Consider the following 23,988-nt stretch of genomic DNA (forward strand, 5'->3'; position numbering starts at 1 on the left):
GTGCACTGAGAGATCACGAGATCCGGATAAATTAAAGCATATGCAATTGCAGTAAGCAGATAATGTGAGATATTTTGCAAAATGTGTTAACAACTATAAATTTGATAGTAAACTAGATAAACTTTCACTAGTTAAACTCCTTAAACAAGCTTTAATCTGATGCAGGGCGTCAGGCAAAAGAAAAACAGCACCAACTAGGCATACCTCAAGCACATAGGTGGATTGAGGAAGCAAATTGTAAAAAGAAAAAAACAGAAGCTTAAAAAATTCTGAAACATTTTTAGACAACAGAGTGAAAGGTCTAACAGACAGAATCTCAAAAAAATGAAAACTTAGAGCAGACTGGACTTGCATTAATTAATGCATACAACAGGGAAATGAGACAGTAGATGGATATTATGCTAGATCATTAAAATGCTTAAAACAACAATTAAAAATACATTTTTAAAAGGTTGCATTGCCTCTGTTAGTAGTTTTATTACAAGGCATATGATAAATCACTGAACAAGCAGGCTGCAAGCCTTACTTGAGTATGCTAGACGTACTGAAAGACACTTTAATAGTAAAAAGAAAAAAAGGGCACAAGTCTTCACTGCTGAAGACGGAGCTGAAGTATTTGTATTACAGTCAGGTAAAAGGGCATCTAGCTAGGGACTATAAACAAAATAAGAAAGCAATGACAGAAGATAAAGGAGATGTGGACTGACTATATGATAGTGATAATAACCAAAAATCATCAGGAAAGGTTAATAAACAAAAAGAAAATGTGAATGTAGTAGAGGGAATAGAGGAAGTACAAACAGATGTAGAGAATAAAAATGAAAATAAAATTTTAGATTTAGCATTGTTGAGCCTGGAGCTCTACCTAGCAAATACAAAACCAGAAGTAACACTTCTGGTGGAGAAAGGTCAAATTCCTGTGTGACTCAGGAGCGTCACGGACTTTGATACACCCTCCAAGTTACCAAAACATTCTAAATCACCTGATTATATATTAGTAAAAGCAGCAAATGGACAGCTATACAGGGAACCACTTTCCCATAATATAGCAATAACTGACCCTGTTTCAGGTATGACTCAGAAAAGTAAAATTGTAGTTTCTGCAAAAATATCCAGTAAACTTACTGGGAAAAGACCTTGTGCAGATATTTGGCATAGCAGTAGTTCCTACCATGCAGGGTATGGAAGCACAAAGACAAATGAATGCTCTTGTGGTGTGATCAGAGGGTGAAGCCTATTATTGGTACAGCCAGGACCTAGTTATGATTGGTCCAGGGGCAGTAACCAAAGAACTGATAAACGTAGCCATCAGTAAGGTACCCTCCCTTGACACTGATCAGCAGCACTTGTTACATTGTACTCCATACTACTGTAGCACACCAGGACCTAATAAGAAATATAAGTAAAATCCTGCTGACAAATTAATATTACAAACTTTATGCTGGGATACTGAGGGAAACAGTGTAGTAAGCTGTTCATTACCTCAGGAGTTCATGATTGTATAAGTCCAATAGACTGCCACATGTCAGCTTGACAAAAAACAAAAGTGTTAAATGGGCAGACTTAGAAAAAAAAAAGGGTAACAAAATGGGAAAACAGACTGATTTAAAAATGTCAGGACAAGGAATATAAAAACAAAACTGAATTGGTTGACACAGACACATACAGCTGTACACTTGCAATCTAGTAAGGACAGCTGATTAGCATTTTTATTAAAAGAAAAAGAAAAGGCCTTGTGTAAAATTCCAACAACTCTGTGGTCAACAGGCAAGTTAAATGTAGGGCTTATTCAAGCAGCAGGACCAGTTACAATTACCCCAAAGTCAGCTTTTAGACCACAGAAAAAACAATACATTTTGGAAAAGAATGCAAAAGTAAAAATTAAGCCTATAATAAGCAGCATTACTCAAAAAGTACTGGTAGAAACTCCTGATTCACCATGTGATACACCCCTATTTCCTGTTAAAAAAGCAAACGGGAATGGCAGATGGTACAAGATTTATAAGCTGTGAATAATGCAGTATGCCAGACCCACATACCTTGTTAAATGATTTAAAGCCACAACAGAAGTATTTTACTGTGGTAGATATAAGCAATGCTTTCTTTTCAATACCTATACATCCTGATAGTCAATATTGGTTTGCATTTACATTTCAGGGTAAAAGGTATACATATACTCGACTACCACAGGGATATTGTGAGAGCCCAATAATATTTGCACAAAAATGGCTAGCAACCTGGCAGGGTCTACCCCACCAGAAAGTAGTCAAATTTTACTTTATGTAAATGACATCTTGCTAACAGCACCCAGCAGCAGTGCAGGGTGAATACAGTAGCATTGTTAAAATTTTTAGTAATACAAGGACACAAAGTAAACAAAAGTAAGTTACAACTTTGGGAAAAAACACAGGTTAGATACCTGGGATATGTGATATTCAATAAAGATAAAATACTAGATAAGGGGAAAGAAAAAGAAAAAAAACAGCAATTTTGCAAGCACCCAAACCAACAACTAAAAAGAAATGATGTCTTTTCTTAGGTACAACTAATTTTGTTGGAACTGGGTACCAAATTATTTTACAATGGAAAACAAAAGCAGAAATGGCTTTCTGCAGGTTGAAGCAGTTAATAGCTTCTTCATTAGTTTTAAGACTTCTAAGTTATCACAAACGTTTTTTTAGACCATAGATTGTAAGCAATGGTACATGACATCAGTATTAAAGCAACAACATGGGGATAAGCAATGCCCCATAGCTTACTATTCATCACAGTTAGACCCAGTGGTGCAATCTTTGCCTCACTGTGTACAAGCAGTAGTTGCAGCAGCAATGGCAGTACAGGCTTCAGCCTCAGTGGTGTTATTCCACCCTCTCACATTGAGAATGCCTCATGCAGTTGCAATAATTCTAAAGTTGCATACCTTTCTCCTGCTAGACATCTTTCATGTATGACCATACTGCTGAGTCAACCTCATATAAACAGTTAGCTTTACCTAGACAAGATCTTACAGATATGCCCTTGGATAATGCTGAGGTGACATATTACGTGGATGGCTCATGCAGAAGGTCCTACAGGAAAAAATGTGGGGTATGCAGTAGTTACAGACACTAAAATTTAGAAGCACAAACTTTGCCACACAACTTGTATGCTCAAGCAGCAGAACTGGTAATTTTGACAGGAGCATGTATTTTAGTAAAAGGCAAAAAAAAAAAAAGTAAACATATATACTGATAATCAGTATGCTTTTTCTACAGTGCATGTGTTTGCACAATAATAAAGAAAATAGAGGAATGATTACATCCAGTGAAAAACCTATTAATCATGCGCAATTTATTTTGGAGCTATTAAAATCTATTCAGTTGCCTACCAAAGTAGTTATTTGTAAATGTGTAGCTCATACAAAACAACAGGATAAAATTTCAAGGTAATGCGGATGCAGCTGCAAAGCAAGCAGCCTCAGACTCAGAAACTTTATTTTTAAATGAAAAATTACAACCCTTTGAGATTTTAGATTTAGACATGTTAAAAACAATGCAAATGCTTACTACAAAAGCAGAAAAACAAAACTGGGTAAAACAAGGTGCAATTTTTGAGAATGGACTGTACATTTCCAAAGGGAAAAAAAAACAATAATATTACCGTCTAATTTATTTAGATATGCAGCTTTGTTGAGCCATGGGCAGAGCCATGTCTCAACAGGGGGGATGGTACAGTTAGTAAATAAAATATTCCAAACATATGGATACATAAATTATACAATAAAATTTTGTGCAGCTTGTCATACTTGTAACAAGCACCATGCACAAGGAGCATTTAAAAACAAGCAAGGGAGTTTCCCTACACCACCATATCCATTCCATACTATTTGTATGGACTTCATAGAGTTGAATAAATGTGAAGGAAAGAAATACTGTTTAGTGATCATAGATATGTTTTCAAAATGGGTAGAAGCTTTTCCAACCAGGAATCTGAATGCAGCAACAGTGGCAAAGGCCCTAGTAAAGGAAATAATTCCTAGATTTGGCATACCGGAAAGAATCTATAGTGGCAATGGGACATATTTTGTCAATCAGACAATTCAACAACTTGGGAGATTTTGGGTTTTCCTTAAGGAATCACTGTGCTTACCACCCACAGTCAGCAGGACTGGTGGAGAGGTACAATGGGATTTTAAAAACAAGTTAAGAAAGTTAATGAGTGAGACTCAGAAGAATTGGATTTGCTGTTTACCTCTAGCATTGCTGAGCATGAAAACAGTAACAAATGTAAAGGGTTTGATCCCCTTTAAAGTAGTATTTGGAAGGGCATATTATGTGGCACAGTAAAAGCCCTCATGCCTGCAGAGCTGGAGGCTGACGGTTCACTAGCTAATTATATAAAGAAACTGTTATAAATAAATCTGTTTTGCAGTTTAACTCTTTTCAGACAAAAGAACTTTCAGCTGAATAAAAACTTTGTGACTGATACACAAGGGCAAAATGGCCAAGAGTAAAGAAAACAAAAGCAGAGCAACCCAAGAACTATTGCATAATTATTTTAACTGTGTATTTGTTAACTATAAGTGTGACAATTTTTCTCTTATTGTGGTTTTTCCCTGCACTCAACCACACAAGTGAAAGTGAGAAGACGTGATGAACTGTTTATAGACTGGCATCCAAATTTTAACACGTACCTGGCCATGAAGCAAGTGTATACAGAAACTATGCACATTTCAAATTGCTGAGTTTGTACAGCTATACCAACAACATATAATAGACTTTAAGGTCCTCTGTCCCTCTGGGGATAAAATGAGACTTTGGAAAGTTTTTTATACAGAAACTGTGAGATCACAGGACAAAATTGCTTTATTTTACCTGTTCACACAAAAAGGAGTTGTATGTCTCTACAAAGTAATACCCTCCAGGTGGGCTGGAGTAATGGTAATATAACAATGTCTTATAAATGTTACATTAAAGTCAAAAGTGGGGTACTGTTTGTAATACTAACCATGATTCATATCTGAGTTCAATGAAAACTACATTAAATGCAGTATGTGACAATCCAGTCTTAACTAAGCAATTGTCTATTAAGAATAGAAAATGTTCCATGCAGGGATAACACGTATCAGTACCAAAGTAATGATTTTATTTGTGGGAAAAAGGCATATAAATGGTTACCTGAGAATTGGTCCGGCAGTTGTTTTGGGTTATCTGGTTTCAGCAATAAGACATACTGCAGAATTACCTTTGGGTAAGATAAGGAAAACAGCTCGAGAATCTGAAGGTCCAGTGAAAAACCTGTGAATCCAGTTGGTAAAATCGAAGCTGGTTGAAAAGGCCATAATTCAGTGAAAGACAAAAGTAAATTGACTCATATGAACTTGGGCAACAGTGTTATATCCAGGGCAGGAATACCACCAGCCTATGGAGCAGTCAAATCGATCTGGGAGCTGAGGAAGCTGTCAAAAGTCATGAGCAATGCAACTTTTTCCACCCTAGAATTGGTGACTAATGAACTGAATGCAATAAAAACTGTTGTGCTACAAAATCGAATGGCTCTTTACTTCACCCTAGCGGCAAGAGGTGGTACACGAAGAAAAATGCTGTCGTACATTCCAGACAACCAACATGAAATCAATGACCACCTAGAGGTAATTCAGCAAGTATCAGCAATGACTAAACCAGGCCCAAACCCACTGACGGACTTTTTCCAGAATCTGTTTGGGGGGGTGGGGTTCCATCCTATTAAACATTTAATTGCTATTTGTGTGGGTATACTCCTAATAGGAACATGTGTTTACTGTGAAATTCCTGCATGAAAAGATTAATCAAAAATTTGTTGATATATCTGCTACTGAAACTTTTTACCAAAGTGTTGAAATTAAAAGATTAATTTCAAATGATGCTTTTTCTGAAATATAAAACCAATGACTTACTTAGCTGAAAGCCCTTGAAAGGGAAAGGCTGAGGAATGAAATAATATTGTTTATGTTTCAAATAGAATAAAATGCATTAACAGGAGGGAGAATGTTAGAAAAATCTATACATGCTGCTTAGAAAATATATTTACAATGTATGCTGCTTAGAAAATATATTTACAATGTATGCTGCTTGGAAAAATGTGTATTCAAACATTCAAACACATATAAGTTGTGTGGTCAAATATATAGAGAAATGTGTGCTTTAGTTAGGAATAAATGTACTTAAATCTATAATAGAGAACAAAGTTTGAAAAGTAGTATGATATGTAATGCATTTAATTCTGTTTTACTAGAATAATAGTAGAAATAAACTTGCATATTATTGCTTGAAGCACAAGCTGCAGTGTAATCAGAAATTTGGCCTTGGCAGCGTTCAAGCACAGCCTGGCTCATGTCTTTCAAGTAAAGATTATTTTGCAAAGTTAGAAAATAATAAATCTGTCTGCATGTGTATCTTCTTCCTGCTTCCACCAGAAGAATAGCCTTGCGCACTATCAGAGATAGTGTCCAGCTGGCAAGCAAGAAACAAAGGAAGGCATTTTAAGAAGAACTGCACCCATTGTATTCGAACTAATCTAAGAGCCTTGAATTGGCTACATCCTCAGGAGGTCATCGTGACTGACCAGGTGCTTGCAAGGCTGTAACATTCTCATGGGAAAGAGATTTTTTGAAAAACACTATCTCAGCACTTTTTCATAAGTTACTATGATGTAAAGACCCTGTCACTGACCACGCCAGTGAGGTGGGCAAAACTGATAATGACATGTATAAAAAATGGTGCCCTCTGTCAATAAACTAGACAAAATTCTGTACAAGTTTGTGTATGGTTTTTTGCCTCCTAATGTACATTAGAGTATACAATGCTTGAGTTCTCCTGCATTATTGTTTGTTATTGATTGACATTGTTTTTGAATAACTCAATGATTTTTACAGTCTGACTCTAACAAATTTATTTAACAGGTCTATACTTATAACACAACTTAAGTCTAATGAATTGCCCACTAATCATGTTCCATTTCATGAAAGAGTGGTGCTGACTGTTATAAATAGATAATTATTAAAACAGTTTTCTTTTCTATAAATATTGCTCTCAGATATATGTGGCTGCTTATTTAAAATCGATTCCAAGTTTAAAAAATGCACATGTCCCATAGTATGCATATTGAATAAAAGGAATTTAGTACTAGAATTCAAATTATTAAATAACATAATAAATTCTTTAATACCATTCCATAAAATTAATAAAATCATGTATGTATCACTTGTACAAAAATATCTTCTCATAATATTGATGTTTAATTAAAACTTGTTGTTTACACCAACTCATCACTAGTTTGCAAACATTGGTGCCATCCTTACACTCATTGCCACACCCTTTTTCTGCCAGTAAGTTTCATTGTTAAATTCAAAGAAATTATTGAGAACAATATCTGATCATAAGTTGTGATCTGATGTTGTCAGTTTTCATTATATCCTCAACTGTTGAGTTTGGATCCAATCCTCAGATCCAACTCGGCGGTTACCTTAGCTCATGGCCACCAAAAAGCTGTTGAGCTCCTCACTTACCCATAACACACCAACCCCTAACATACCTCAGATCTCTTTTGCCAGTTTCGTAAGTAGATGTGGTCGCTTTCGGCACTTGAGCAATTCATTAAAATATTTTTTTCAGTTTTCGATTAGCTATATAATAGTTTATCCCTTTCATTTCTATAAACCCTTCATTTTCTTACACTTGGTATAATCTCTTTTTACCATTGGTAGTCGGTATTGTTATCTTTTCCTGCCTTTACATTAACTGTGTATTCTTTGTACCATCATTGGTATTTCTTTCGTTTTCTGTTTCTATTTTTATAATAAAAAAGAAAGAAAGAAAGAGAGATTTTCCTGTTATTTTTCATTCTTGTACTTTGCAGTTCAAGATGTCAGAAAAAGGCCCCTCTGGTATTAAGTGCCAAAAGTGCGAGCATAAGTTGCCTTTGTCTGACACGCATTTATTATGCATTTATTGTCTAGGCCCTGTTCACCTTAAAAATGAATGCCAAGTATATAAAAAACTTAGTCTGTGTGCCATTGTAGACTGAAAGAGTAAACTCATTTTACAAGGGTTACTCCCTGCATCTTTCTCTGAGGCTACTGCTGGAGTTCAGCCTTCCAATTCTAAAACCAAGGAGACTTCCAGTAAGTCTCCTAAACCTTCAAGATCCTTGACTCCTTCATCCATGGAGCCGCCTAAGAAAAAACATAAATCTGAACCAAAGACTACTTCTATAATATCAGTGCCGGATCTAACAATGCCCTCCTAGGATCCAAGCGCTTCAGATCTGAGACCCTTACCAAGAACTAGCTACTCGCCCACTATTGATCCAGTACCTTCCAGAGTACCTTCTCCTTTTTTTTAAATGTGACACACTAATTGTAGCTACCTCTCGTTCTTCCAGTAGTCTACCAAAGCGGATGTGGACAGAATGATGAAGAGATTTCTCTTGGCGCGGATACAGATGGGAGTTCTCCTGGCACCTACCTCTTCAGGTCAGGAAGCCCTAGTTCAGACTACTCCACCTCTCTTGGCTCCTTCTTCAAGCTGGCCATCCATTTTGGAGCCCCTGGATCTGAGTATTCTGGGTCCATCTGGATTGGATCTGAAGGTATTTGTATCTTTGGCTTCGAGGACATCACTAAGCCAGATGACTCTCGGAGCCATAGTGTCCCTGTCAGATCTGAGGTGTTAGAGTCAACTCCGAAGTTGCCAGAGATGTCTCTGCTCTTCAGAGCCTTGGCACGGGACAGCTCAGTTCCAATCTCTGCCTTGGGTGGTTTGCCTTGGGGCAGAGGGAGTTGATAGGTTGGAAGTATGGCTTCTTGGCTCCATCAACTGCATTCTTTCTGAAGCACTCTGCCTTTGAGGTAGTGGAGAGAGTTTTCTCTGTCTTGGCAAGACAAATGGTCTCTTCCCCCCTTGTATCTGCCGTCTGGATCCCAGATGTCTCTGTACCTTGAGCCACATCTTTCTACACAACAGGGACAGCCAGCCAAAACTCTCCAAGCAACCCAAGAGGGTATTACAATCTCTTCCTACACTTTACCTGAGCTATATGGGTTATATCCTACTAAGAATATAACAGCTGGCCAGCTTCCAAAGCTTCAGGTCACCTTTTACTTGCCCAAACCTTTATTCAACTCAAGCTGAGCTGAGCTGAGTAAAAAGACTGGATTTGGTGCCAAGCCCTTCAGAGCTTTCTTGACATTGAAAAGAGTGCTGCTCTGATGACTTTCAAGAATGGACAGTCTGCTTGTACTGTTGCTTTGCTGTGCGGATAATGTTCCCTTTGGGGGAAAAAAACCTTCCACATAAAATATTATTATTTTAATGTGCTTTCTTGCTTAAGAAAGTTACTTTTTAGCTAGGAGTTAGTGTTTTAGTGGACTGTCTCGAGACTAAATTCTGCTTTTACATGGGAGCAGACTTCTTCAATGTCATTTTCAAAGTTGTACAAAGTAATTGAAAACTATTTTTTTTTTTCTGTAGCGATATTGTGTTTATTTTACTTTTTTGGAGATGGGAAAGTGTTTTAAAGTGATTTTGACAGTGTTTCTTGTGAGAGAAAAAATAGACTTTTAATAACTTCAAACTTTTATCAGCTTATGTTGCTTAATTCCCTGGGACAGAGCCTCCATGTTTTGCTTGTCCATGGAACAAACTAATGGTCGCAATGTCACAAAAATTAAAAGTTAAACAAACAGCCTTTTCCACCACAGCTGGCTAGCAATTTGCCTCAGCCATAGGTGGCCAAAGCTGGTTCTTCAGACCTCTCATCTTTGGGTCTGTCTCAGGGTTTAATTCAAGCAATTTTATCCTTATAAGGTGGTTTCTGGTAAAAGAAAGAGGGACACCTCTTTTCCTGAAGAGAGTCAAGATTATGAATCTGGACAGGAGGATAAAAGGATGGGTACAGGGTTTCTCCTCAGATTTCTTATTCAGACTCCGAGGAGAGGTCAGTTTCTTATCCTCTCTGTAGGGGTTTATTTTTCTATGAGACTGTTTCCAGGATGTGCCATTTTTTCAGTGGGAGAATACTGAAGTTTCTCAGACCATAATAAAATAAAATGAGGTATTACAGAAGGAATGTCTAAAACCTTCACCTGGTTCTTTCAGCTTTAGTGGATGTGTGTGACTGCCTGCAATCCTCCTGAAAGTCTGCTGTTCCTAAAAAGGCTGGTAGAATATATAAAGTTCCTCATTATTTTATGTATTTTATACACTCTTCCTAAACTTGACTGAGTAGCTATAGCTTTAGTTAATCTTACTGCTGCTAAACATTTGAGTAATTCCAGTCCTACTGTTTTTGACAAGGGTAGGAAGATTATTGGCAACTTTGATTTTCAGACATTTGAATGGTCAGGTTTATATGTTAAACCTTATCCTGACTGATTGTTAAAATTATGAGGAATATTTTAGCTGCAGTCTCATTTTGAGAGGAAAACAATCTGCTTTAAATATTTTAATTTCTTCCATTTTACAGGTCACTGCTCATTGTTTACAGTCTATGTATGACTCAGTTGATACTTCTTCAAGAGCTATGGCCACTGTACTCTTTTGAGGAGGTTTGCCTGTTGCATTCTCTGAACCTCCAAGATGATGTGAAAAATGAGATTTTAAATTCTTGATTGGATAGAAATTTAGTTTTTTTGTTCCTCTGCTGCAGAGGTTATCAGAAAGTGTGATGAAAGGAACAGCACATGCTGATCCTTGATACAGGGAATCTGTAAGGTATTTCAGCCCTCCTTTTCTAAGTTGTCTGAGGGATTCTGTAACCCTTCATCCATTTTTAGCAAAATAAGTAAATAATTAAAATAAATAAATGTGTCCAAAATGCAGGTAGACTGACATTTAAGAGGAAATGGCAAAGGGGTTCCAAAAAGAATAACATAACCTCTCTAAAACCAAGAATAGTCCAGCAAGTCAAAATGACTATTTAAGGGACCTTCTCCCCCTCCACCACCACCCTGACAGTCCCTTTTCCCTTCCAGAAAATCTGAATCTCCACTTTCCTCTTTGGCAGCCGATAGTTTCAGATGAATGTAGATCATTCATTAAGGTTGCAGATAGCAGTGGGAGGAAATCACATCCCCCTTTTCAGGTGGTAATTCCTCACCCAGCAGACCAGACTCCTCAATTTCCTCTGCCCTTTGATACACATTATGTCAGGATGTGATAGGATGGGAACATTTTTTTTTACTCAAGGGTGTTTCATTTGCCAAAGAAAGAAGATGCTTGGAGACCATTTCTGAATCTTATTTCCTTAACCTGTTTGTGATAGTGCCCAGATTCAAAATGCTTCTTCCTCATTTAACTTTCCTGGTAACACTAGACTTAAAAGATGCTCATCCTCACATTCCTATTCATCCAGACTTTAGAGTTTTGTTTTTAATATTTTGTGTGTCTGGATTGCATTGTTAGTTTTCTGCCGTACCATATGGACTATCTACTGCACGAAGAGTGTTCACAAAGTGTCAAGCTACATTTATGGCTCATTACAGGCTACAGGATGTCCACATTTTTCCATGTTTATATGACTTGCTTATCTTTGCAGAGTCTTTTTCAAAGTGTCAGAAATATCTCACTTGGGTGTGAGATACTTTACACAAACTGGGATTCTAAGAGGTCATTCATAGGAGGTTACTAGGCTAATGGCCCTAGATCCCTTACAAGCCTAGCCATATTGATCAGAGTTGCCCCAATTGTCCATGGTTAGGTGAGTAATGTTCACAAAGGTAAGGGTCTATGGTAGTTAATGCTGACTTCTTTTATCCAGGAGGGGCATGGGCACCACCCAAGGAGTGAATTTGCAGTCACCCATCCATTGATCTAGGTTGCGTTTGAAGAGGATCAGGGAGAGGCTCTGCTTCACATGAATTAGAAGCTTGTTTCAGAGAAGTTCGAGTCTCTGGGAGATGTATCTGTCTCTCCAGCATGACCTGTTCATATCAGAGGCTATGTTAAGATCAATGGAGCGAGTGACCCTCCTGCAGTTTGATTTTTGAATGTGTAGCATTTCCATCAGGACTGGGTCAGAATCTGCCCTATAAGTCAGGCACAGGTCACTCCTTAGCAACCTGTAGGAGACATAATACAGTTACAGGGTTTCAGTGTTTCTGTGTAAGACTTGTTTTGTGTACCCTGTAATTTCCTGGTGAGAAACCTCTGTGTTCTCTCCAATTGTTGCAGGTGTCTGGTGAGGTACATACAAAAGGGAACATTGTACTCAATTATTGGTCTGATGAGGACTGGGTATAATGGTATTATAATAACCTGCAATGCCTTTACTTATAGGATGTGCCACATAAAAGGATTTCCTTAATACCGTGGATACATGGTGGTCAAAGTTCAGATTGCTGTCAACCTGAGTACCCAGATCACATACCACTGGGTCTGCACTTAGGCGGGCACTGTCTGTAATGTAATTAGTAGGGATGTCAGCTTTCCCAAAGGGAATAATAATGCACTTTTTTGTGCATTTAACTTTAATCCATGGCTTTGGCCCCAATCATTTGTCTGTGTTAACCCTGTCTGCAGTATATTAACATCATTGGAGGGCTCAGTGATTGCTCTCAATTTGCAATTGTCAGCAAACTTGGTCAGCCAGAGGTCCTCCAAGTTTGCCAGGACTTCTGAGAAATAAATTTTGAACAGTAAGGGGCCCAGCCCAGAACCCTGTGGTACGCCACTGGTGATTGGTCTTTTGCTAAAGGTGAAGTCACACACTTTGACAGTATGTGTCCTGTCTGTGAGCCAGTTGGATACCCACCTGGTAATGTAGGGGTTAATTCCCAACTAGGAGAGTTTCTCTATAGTACCTGAGTGGGAGATTGTGTCAAATGCCTTGGCTAGGTCAAGATAGGTGGTATGCAGTGTTTTTCCCTCATCCAGGGCCTTGGTGACTTTCTTGAAGAAGTCAACCATGTTTAACAGGCATGCTTTACCTTTAATTAATCCAGACTGGGTTTGAGTCCAGAGTTTGGAGATTACTTATGTCCTTTTTAATAAGGTCCATAATGATTCTTTCCATGGCCTTGCAGATGAGGGTAGTCAAGCTTATAGGTCTATAATTCCCAGGGTCAGTTGATGGTCCCCCTTTATGCAGGGGGATTACTGTTGCTGTCCTCCATTCTGCCAGACCATAGCCAGGTTGCAGGATGTGGTTAAACAGGGATCCAAATGGGTCTGCTAGGTCATGTTTTAAGTTGTTTAAAAGGCAACTTGGGATGTTGTCTGGTCCCATTGATGCCATGTATTTGGCCTTGGAGAGCACTGAGATGACCTGCTCTCTTGAGATAATAGGCTGAGGAATGGTGGCAGGTATACTTTGGGGATGACTAGAGTGGACGGGGGGGATGAAGTTTTCTCTAAATCTACCAGCTAGCAGCTTGGCTATTATTCCGGTTGAGTATGCCATCCACAGCCAGTTCAACACATAGCTGGGTATTCCCTTTTAGATTTAGGATGTAGTCAAAGAATGCCTTGTGATTATCCATAGCGAGTATGGCTATTTTTGCTTCATAATTAGCTGTAGAGGACTTGACAAGATCTCCAACTTGTTTGTTTAAGCTAGAGAGGGATTTTTGTCCTCTGCTGAGCTACTTCCCTCTTCTTTTTGGACATTAGTTTCTCATGTTGTATAGCTTGTTTATACTAGGGGTCCAGCAGGGGGGCTTGTTTTTCGGCAAGACCTGTTTTTAATCTAGTCAGGTACAGCTGATTCTATACAACTGCTTATTTGGTTATACAGGCCATTGGTGTACCCCTCTGCATAGTAGTCTGTGTTATCTGTGTTTGTTCAAGGGGACTTTGAAGCTTCTTATACCATCACTTAATAGAAAGTAATTTTTTTTTGAACAATTTTTAATTATTTTTGAGCTTGATGGGGTATCTGGTTTATAATTTTGGTCCGATCTTACCAGGGAGACATCACAAGGGGGGAGGGGCATACCTCCCAACTGTACCGAACTGCTCGGTTTTTATCAAGTTTTGGGGTGCAAATAATGGGGTGCCATGATTCCAAAGTGGCACCCCTTCATTCTCGATTTTTTTTTTATTTTTTTCTTTCACGCTTTTGGAGCTGATCGTCACGTGCGTGATGACATCAGCTCTGTCAGCCTGTCGGAATTGAGCTCAAGGGCATGCGTGGAAATGGGTTCCTATTACGAGAGTGAAGATTCCTTTAGGCAAATATGAAGACGTCGACCTGTGTTGCGCAAAGTACTTAAACCGCGAAAGTTCAAAACCGCGAAGTTCGAAATATCGATTTGTTTTGATTGGCCCATCTGTAGTATAGCTCCGTAAGGTAAGTGTGCGATAGATAGGAATTTAGTGTTAGGATTTGGGTTAAGGTAAGTGCATAGATAGGTATTGTAAGACTTATTGTAGTGTTAGAAGTAGTTGTTTTTTTAAATGTATGTATGTGTTTTATTTATTTTGTTTGGGTGTATGTGTGTAGGGGAAATGTGCGGTAGTTACGGACCTTAGAGTTAGAAAGGGGTTAAGGATAGTGCATAGTTAGTTGTGTTTGTGGGGTTTAGTACAGTGTTGGAGGTAGGGTTTTTTTAAATGTATACATGTGTTTTATTTATTTTGTTTGGGTGTATGTGTGTAGGGAAAGTGTGCGGTAGTTACGGTCCTTAGGGTTAGGGAGGGGTTAAGGATAGTGCATAGTTAGGTAGGTAGTATGTAGTGGGTGGTGGGGTTGGCTGACTATTGCAGGCAATATTTTTTTTTTCGCGATTTAGTGCGTTCAGGATTTTCGCGGTTTGCGGTAAGGGGGTCGACGTTTAGGTATTCGTGCTTAGGGATTTTCGCTTTCATAATATAGACCCCATGGACACAATTGCTTTTGATTCCATTAAGTCTTTGGAGCCGAGCTACACGAACTGAAGCACAGCTGCTTTTGCTTCCATTAAGTTTTTGGAGTTTGGGTTTTAAGATTTTGGAGCCAAGCTACACAAAGTGAAATTGCTCAAGTCTATCAGCCGAGCTACACATTTCAGGTATGGGTATTTTCTTTTTGAACTGAAGTTGCTTAAGCCAAGCCATTTCAGGTATTTCTTAAACCGAAGTTGCAGATTTAGTTACTTAAGTCTTTGGAGGACCTGAAGTTGCAGATGTAGTTTGGAGGACCTGAAGTTGCAGATTTAGTTGCTTAAGTCTTTGGAGGGTGAACTGATGGAGAACACGAAGTTGCAGATTTAGTTGCTTAGCCGTTTCAGGTATTTTCTTGAACCGATAAGTCTTTGGAGGATGAAATGGGACGTTTCCGATGCTCTGGTATTTTCTTTGTTTTGTAACAAGGTGTGTGTGTGTGTGTGTGTGTGTGTGTGTGTGTGTGTGTGTGTGTGTGTGTGTGTGTGTGTGTGTGTGTGTGTGTGAGTGTGTTAGTGTGTTAGTGTATGTGGTGTGTGTGTTGTGTGTGTGTTAGTGTGTGTTAGAGGTACTCAGGCTCAAACCTGCCACCACCACTTGGGAATTTCTGGTTCATATTTTTGTTCCACTCTTCATTAAATCTGTGGTTTTCAGGATTTTTGTGGCAAATCACTGAAGGATGGAATTCACTAAATTATGACAGGCATTTGAATTTCAGACTTCATATTATTTTTGCTAACACAAAACCATTTATTCTAGTATTTTTCTAAGTTTATAAGATCAGTATTTGAAGTTTGTCCCTATTTTTCTAAGTTTATAAGATCAGTATTTGAAGTTTGTCCCTATTTTGGGGGTGTATTCCCCAGGTCTATATTATGCGATTGAATGATCACAATAGCGAACGCTCAAAAGGGCGAAAATGACACACATCGAAGTGCTTTTTGTGGGATCGCGGTACAGTGAAGATCAGAATATTTGCCCTTTCCTCACAGTAGTGTGATCTCGGAGTTGGTATATTTATATATATTTAGTGGGGGTGCAGCCCCCCACAATAATGGTTTCATTGTGCTGCATTTTCACTCTTTTCAGCATTCACTATTATGATCATTTGATCACATGATATAGACCTGTATTCTCCCATTATTGGCTTTGTTCAGTTTTTTTTGTGCTAAGAGGTTGAGAGCTATGGTGAGAAGTGAGAAATGAAATCCTTATTTCCGCATTATTGACTTTGTCCAGATTTTTTGTGCTAAGAGGTTGAGAGCTATGGTGAGAAGTGAGAACTAAATTCACTAAATGATGGCCATTTAAGTTTCAGTCTTCCTGTCTGTCTGAAAACTGCTGATTTATCATAGTGGTATGTTGCTGTGACTGTGGTGCGTAGGGTCTTGGGTTCAAGACTTGGCAGTGAAATGCATGGTGGTAACACAACATTTTATTATAGCAACTTTCCAAAATTATACAGGCAATGTTTAAAATGTGTCCCTGATTTTTGGTCTTTTGTCCCCCCGAAAAAAACTGAAATTGAAAATAAGTGCAAGAAGCTGTGCAAGATGCCTATGGCTTACACTGCTGTCATTCTATATATATATATATATATATATATATATATATATATATATATATATATATATATATATATATATTGTGTGTGTGTATGTGTGGAAGTAGATTTTTATGATGGATATGTTCTGAATAGGGCAGTTTTGTCATTATTGGTTCATGCATTTCATTGCCTACTGGAAAAATGTTCAAACAATACATTTTAAAATGCACTCTAACTGAAGTCTAACAAGTGTGCTGTATTATGCAAGGAATATAATTTAATAAAGCCAGGAAGGTGTATCAAATAACACATGTGTTTCTTGTTTTGTGTGCAAGCCAGGGGCCTATGATTTGAAAACAGTCCAAAGGTAATCTTTATCTGCCACTGGCCAGATACATTTTCTTTGGATGTGGTGTGGGTTTCAATGCTGTTTCAATGAATGTGAGTTTTAAGGGCAGAGAAGTTTTAATGCCAAGTCTATTTTCATTGTGAGACAGTATTGCTTTGTTTAGCAGATTTCTATTAGTGTTTGTGCATTGTGCTATAAAATGTGAAAATAAAATCCAAATAATCATTGTAGAAGTAAAGCAGTGTGCACACATTGTTGTTTATGGTAAATGGGGCGAAATAGCCATGTAATGGGACATTGGAATTGCTGCAGGGAGACTGGTGCCATATTTGAGTTGTCTGTTCTTCAGTTTGCATTTGAAAGTTGGTACCCCACAATTCCACTGGAGTGGGCAGGGTTACTTAATTATGTATGCAAATTTTACATTAATCAGTGTACAGATTTGTACCTATTTTCCATGGACCTTGTCCAGATTTTTGATGTTTCCAGGTTGAGAGGTTTGGGGGGAATGTGTGCAGTGTTCTCCCATGTTAATGAGTACTATGTCCAGGACGTTTCAGCCTCTTGTGAGCATGCTGACTAGCTGTTCCAGATCTTTTGCTTTGACAATGTCCAAGAACCTCTGAGATACCATGTTTATGGTTGGGTATGTTTCCCAGTCTATGGTAGGATAATTAAAATCACCCATGAGTAAGATGTTGGACCGTATAACAAGCAACTCCAGTAACTCCAGGTATGTGGTATGCTTTTCCTGTTTCATGGTAGGGGATTTTGCGTATAGTTAATTAGACATGGAGTAGTTCAAGAGAGTCATACTGTTTGACCAGTCATGAGGTGTACTTATCCTTAATGAAGATGGATACACCTCCTCCTGTGGTTCTTTAACACTCAGTTTCTGGTCTGAACGTATGGAAGGTATTGTAGCCCTGCATGGCTGGGGTGCTTTCCACACCTTTGAACCTTGTCTCTATTAGGTGACTTGAGTGCTTGAGTAATTCCAGTGAGTGCAGTTTTTTGTTTAGACTCCTAGCATTAAACAGCAGTACCTTGAGTTTATCTAGAGAGGATTTTGTTATGTTGGGTGGTTGGTTATTTTGATACTGCCTAAAAAAAGATGCAATAGAGGTGGCTAATGCCTTTGCCAGTATTGGAAAGCCTCAAGGAGACAGGCGCAGACCATCTCTTGCAAAACAGCATGGCTCGTCGACCATGACTTTCCAGGCTAACAGATATTGGATCCCATTGCACTAACACCAGAAGCTAAGCCAATTGTTAAAGTCAATCATTTTCGGTTTGTATTGTGGCATCATCCTTGAAGAATGTAGAATGCTGCTTAAAGCTAGGCTTATACCTGCCTGTGATACATAATCTGAGAGCTCAGTCACGTCTCTCTTCATACAGTCCAGTGAGGTACATATTAAGTCATTCACCCCCCCCCCCCCTGGACTGTGAGAGAGTCATACCAGTACTTGTAGTTGTGTGACTTGAGTGTGTGAGTGACTTGATGGATCCTGGCACCTGAAAGGCAGCTAACCATAACCCGCTCATTATTCATCCTGGTGAGGGGAATATCTGTGTGTCTCACAATGGAGTCACCTTAAAAAAAAAGTCTTTTTTTGACTGCATCCCACTGGATTATGCTCCTAGGGTATCTGCTAATCACCTCAGTTCAAGGAGCTTTTCTTCCGCAGGAAAAAAAAATAGATCTATATCTAGATCTATTTCTAAGGTTTGCTACTCAGACTTTCATCACTGCAAGGGAATAGCTCAGGATTTTGGGTTTCATGGCATCTATGATTCTCATGATACCTCTGGCAAGACTCCACATGAGAAAGATAAAAATGGTATCTGAAGTCTCTCTGGTCCCAGCACCAGTATCCCTTGGCTTTTAAAATTCCAGTGCTGGGGTGTCTCAGAAGAGAAATCATCAAATAACTCCTTGTAGTACATGGAGCTTTATTTACTCCATGTACTACCAGTTACAAAATCAAAATAATAATAATAATAATAAAACGTGTGAAGTGTTTTATGGGCTTTGAAAAACAATAAAGCACTTAGCGAGTGCTGTCACATAGACAGCAAGTAAACATTATTGGAGAAAAAATTCAAAGACAGTTTTTAAAATCTCGTCCTAGTTAGTTAAATAAACTCTTACAGACTGAAGTCTTTAAACTTCTGCAGCTAGAATGGATATATGAGGCCAGTAATTCGGGGACACTTGAGAGTGAAGGAAAGTCTCTTCCATGAGACCTGACCATAACAATTATTTCTGGGAGTGTAACAATTGTTGGACACCTCCAAAAGAGCAGTTATAGTCTGATCTTACACTACAGAAGCAGTGCACAGGATTATTTTTTTCTGATTCTGAAGCATAATCAAGGTGACCCATGTATTATAGTATATTCTTTAACCTACTAATAAGCAACATGCAGCAGCTTGAAAAGATACAGTAATACCTTGTTTGAAAAGTCTTTGGGTTATAAAACCTGAACCTTAAAGATAGGCACTATTTGAAATTTTATACTTAAAACATACCACTTGAGAGTGTAACTCAGGGAACCTAGAACTAAAGAAAATTTTAATGTAAAAACATATACACTATGTAGCACATTTATAATTATGGAATAAATTTCCTCTTGCAGTTAGAATTAGTCATTAGTCATCTACTTTCAGAAATAATCATGATGCCTATGTGGGGAACTAGAAAGATGGAATTATAGCAACCGGGTACCTTGAAAGCAAGTAGGTCATGAACTATGAACCAGTTAACCTCTGTAGGCTCTTCATGTTACATGTCATCCTTGAATTTTGACATCATGAGTTGTGCACATTCAGCGAAGGGCTAGGCTTATAACCACTAGTCCTGCCATATTACAGAATGTCCTGAGCTGGTTCAGCTGACAAGTCATTACCTTGTGGGTGGCTTATACCAGCTGCTTTGAAACTGTTTAGACTCTCTCAAAGTTTTAGATTATCTGCATGTTCAGATGTTGACAGTTTTGTTACAGACTTATAAATGATTAATTTAACAATGCATTCATTACATTTTTTAGTAATTTCACATTTATTCGGTAAAACAATAGATTATGCTAATTATGTAATTGAAAAAATAATAAGCTTCTACTTTTGTAGAACTGTGGAAGCTTTTAGAAGATTTGAGTATTGAACTCTTAGTCATCAGCGTTGTCTTTTTTAAGTCTATTAGATAGTAACTAATATAGCAATATATGACAGCAGGACTGCTTACATTTGGATATGTTCTAAACAGCAGCATGTTCCCGTGATTCTTTAAGTGATGTGATTCTCTGAAACATAGTAGGCAGGCTGAACTGTTTGGCTCTAGTGAGGTTGAAGGTAAACAGAAACAAAGGCCAGGTGGCACGGCAGTATGTTTGGGCCTCCTAGTGTCAGTTTCGGAGGAGATAAATTATAAACCCCCTCAGTTACATTAATATGGGATCTGAATATCTGGTTGCCATATAGGACATTGTATTTGCTGTACATTTCAAAGAATTTACATTGAGTCCCATTGTGCCTACATTTTAGTTTAACAGCTTCTTTGAAAAATAATTTGTAATTTTGTTTGTTGCTTTCTTTTAATGCATGCAGGGTCTTCATATTTTAATTGTAAACTGAGTTCTCTGAGCAGAACCTACAACAGTGTGGTAATTATTACAGACACACACATACTAGCCGATTGTAAATGTACTGTGTTCTTTAATAGATAAGCTTTAAGCAAGTAACTGAAATATTCTAGATATTTTTGCCATAACTATTACCCATAAATTCTACATGTCATGTAAAGCTATTTGTTTATTTTTCAGCCAGAGGGTCTGTACCAGAGTTTTTTAGGATCATGAAACGACAATTCACAGACCTGGAATGGAATGTCATCAAGTCATCGGGAAGTGAATGGGAACAGATGGACATGTTTCATAGGCACTGGGTAATTCACATATATATTTTTTAACAGCTTGCATGAAATATGTGACCTGGTTGTTTTCAGTCATCCAACACGTGTGGGCAGTCATTCCACATACATGTCAGCATGTTAAAAAAAAATTTAAACTCGGTTTGGCTAATTTATCTTCAGAGATGTCTTTATCAGCTAACCTACCTTATAAACTTCTACAGTGTTATCCATATAGAAGCCTGTACTGGTATATATCACAGTAGGCCATATGAATGACTGAGTCATGAGGGTGCTTATCCTGACACTTAATGGGACACGCACAACAGTGCACTCACTCATGCATGGCATATACATACCAGTGGCATTTTGGGAGATCACTAGTTTAACTACATGCCTTTGGGATGTGAGCAGAGCACCTGGTGAAAACTTTCAAAATGCAATACGAACATACAGATGGCACCAATGAAAGAAACAAATTGCAAAGCTGTGTGAGGCATCAGTGCCAACCACTGTACGGCTGTGAAACAAACTTGTAATATAAATATATGTTTTACTTGTTAGGGATCAAAATTTGATTGTTATCATACATGCATGACTACAGACTCTTTTTGACAAACAAAAGGCCAAGGTAGTCTTTGACCTGATAGAAGTGGGTCCATCCTCCATTAACTGTAGAAGAAATACCAACATGCATGAAGACCACCTGACAGTCCAACCTTTCTCAAGCTGCTGTACTTCACCTCACTATTCCATAGTGCACCATGGCAGCTCCTCTGTTTAGATTGTCGTTGTCATTCTTTGATTGGTGTTGATCTTTTAGCAGTCCCAAGCTCTGCATTAGTGAGTTTTTTTTCAGAAAATGTAAGTGTATTTTTGACTATTTGATCTAAAATTGTTGTCTTCATTTGATCTTCACCTTGTGGGTATAGGCACCGACATCAGTGCCATGCCGGCCATATCCAAGCCACAGTGCCAAAACTAAACTCCTCCCCTGCCCACAATGCCCCACTCTCCATCTCTACCTCAGATCTCGTTTGCAGCCATTTAAGCAACAGCAGGTCAGCTGAGCTCCTTGTTTTTGAGCATTTTTCTAATCCAATATAGCCTTGTTACAGGTACTGTTTTTCTCTTTTCTACAGATTTCCTTTCTTTACCCTACCCTTGCGTTCTTTGCGTTAAAAAAAAATCCTTATTGGGCTATCAGGTTCCTCTTTTTAACTTGCTCTGTTTATTCTACTTTTGGATATGGCTTAAAAATCTGACAAAGAGAAGGCTGCGGGTTTTAAAAAGTGGACGGGGTGTGGACATAAGCTTCTCCTTTCAGATGCCCACACCCAGTGCATTGTATGTTTAGGCCCCAGCCACCTGCACTCTGAGTGCTCCATTTGTTTGGGTTTCAGTGCCTGTACTATCATGGACAGAAAGAATAAACTTTTTTTAAAGGGCCTGTTACCTAGTTCAGCTTCTGAAATTGCCCAATGTGAAAAGGAGGGAAGAGGATAAGAAGGCCAAGAAAGAGAGAGAGAAAAGTTTAGAAGCAGGGATAGACCTCCGGAAAAGCAGAAACTGCTAGATTTTTCCCTGTCTACTGGGGAACCTTCTTCTAAAGCCAGGCCCAGGTTGTCTTAACCTCTGCCGAGGTTTTCTCCTGAACCTCCCGAGATCCCATTGGCCTTGCTCAGGCATCTTTCCACACCTGAGTTGGTGGCTTCCTCTACCAGATCATCCTGGAGTTGGCCAGAGAAAGAAGTGGACCGTCTGATGAGACAGTTTCTGTGGGTCCAGATCCAGCTGGGGGTCCTTCCTGCCCCCCTCCCCTTCGAGAGTGGTGGGTCCTTCCCATGTCTTTACCGGGCATCCTCTTTTCCCAAGCCCCATGGCTTCAGGGTCTGTGGATATTGAAACTTCCGGCATTGAGGTGCCAGCATCGACATTTTTGGTTTCTTCAATGCTGACCACAGCCTTGAGTTCCTCAACGCCTTTCACTTAGATGCTGGATGCTCTCAGAGCTGTAGTCCTCTCAGTGGTGGTTCCAAGGGGTTGGCATTGGCTGTGGAGCCTCGGGCTTCCAGTTCTTCCCTGGAACCCCCCCCCTGAGGAAGTCCACAGGAAGCACATGTGCAAGAGGAGGCACCTTGACTCCACTCCAGAGTCTGTCACCGAAGACACCAACTGCGAGGAAGGGAAAGACTCTCCAAGATCTCACCTGATGATGTCTCCTTTGGAGACATCATGGAAATTCTGTGACAGAAAGGTGGGTGATCCTCCTAAAAGCCCAATCCAGACAAGTTGGTGTTCCTGGAGGCGTTCAGAACAGGTCCATCTATCTCAAGTGGACCCCTTAGCTGACCTTATAGGGCATGGAAGGCACCGGACTCAGTGAAACCAGTACCCAGGTGCCCTGACAAAGTGTTAAGCACCCCTCAGGACAGAATCTTCTGGTAAAAAAGTGACCCTGTTGATGCCTTGGTGGTTGTAGCTGCCACCAAAAAGGAGCTCGCTCAAGAGAGCACCTCTGTCCATCCGTCCAACAGGGAGTCGAGAATGATAGACAGGTTGGGGAAACATGTTTACACTTCAGCGACCTTCTCTTTGAAGACACTGAATTATATGACACATGTTACTAGGCTGCAGAGATCACTGATCAAAGAGGTACCTGCGTCTTCCCCAGAGTCCCTTTCTGCGAGGAGGAGGAGAAAATTTTCTCCTCCAGACTGGCCACTCTTAAGGCCATCTCTAACACCTCTATGAGGCTCCTCTCCTATGCTAAGGAAGGCGCATCTAGAGCAGCCGGTTCAGGCATCACTGTTAGGCAGATGAGGCTCTGTAACTTCTCTGAGCCCTTTAAGGTGTCCATCACGAACGCCCCCTTTGACAGGTCTACCTTGTTCAGCCCATCCGTGAAGTAGACTCTGACCCAGTGTGAGAAAGACAGCAAGACCCTGTCTGCCATCGGGATCTGCTTCTCCACAATCCTATTCCAGGTATCAGAGAGGTAGTAAGGAGCTGTGGTTCCGGAAGTCCAGAGCTTTCCATCAGGACACACTGTCAGACTCTTCCCCTAGAGGCAGACTGGGGAATAATACATTCAGATGCCACCCTAGAGGCAGAAGGGCTCTGAGGGACCAACAGTCTCGGGACTCTCATCTGGACAGACCCTTCCAGTGACCCTGAAGTGTTGCCTGATTGCTCCGCCCTGAAGGCAGTTGGGTGTCACTTTTCCTTATACCCATCAGCCAGGGAAGCCATCACGACAGATTGATGGGTTCTGAGAATAATATCCAGGGGTTATTCGATCCCCTTC

General features: G+C 39.3%; 1 protein-coding gene across 2 annotated transcripts in view; it reads left to right on the top strand.

Annotated features, from left to right (window-relative positions):
• Positions 1 to 23,988, top strand: part of AASDHPPT (aminoadipate-semialdehyde dehydrogenase-phosphopantetheinyl transferase) — an 871,134-nt gene that overhangs the window by 563,112 nt on the left and 284,034 nt on the right. For both annotated transcript variants that reach the window (XM_044072600.1, XM_044072601.1), the window contains exon 3: positions 20,596 to 20,717. In XM_044072600.1, coding sequence (XP_043928535.1) covers positions 20,596 to 20,717 — 122 coding nt within the window. The remainder of the gene's footprint in view (positions 1 to 20,595; positions 20,718 to 23,988) is intronic.

Source organism: Protopterus annectens, chromosome 5.part0 (genome assembly GCF_019279795.1).
Source record: "Protopterus annectens isolate FY-2018-M chromosome 5.part0, PAN1.0, whole genome shotgun sequence".
Taxonomy (NCBI): domain Eukaryota; kingdom Metazoa; phylum Chordata; order Ceratodontiformes; family Protopteridae; genus Protopterus; species Protopterus annectens.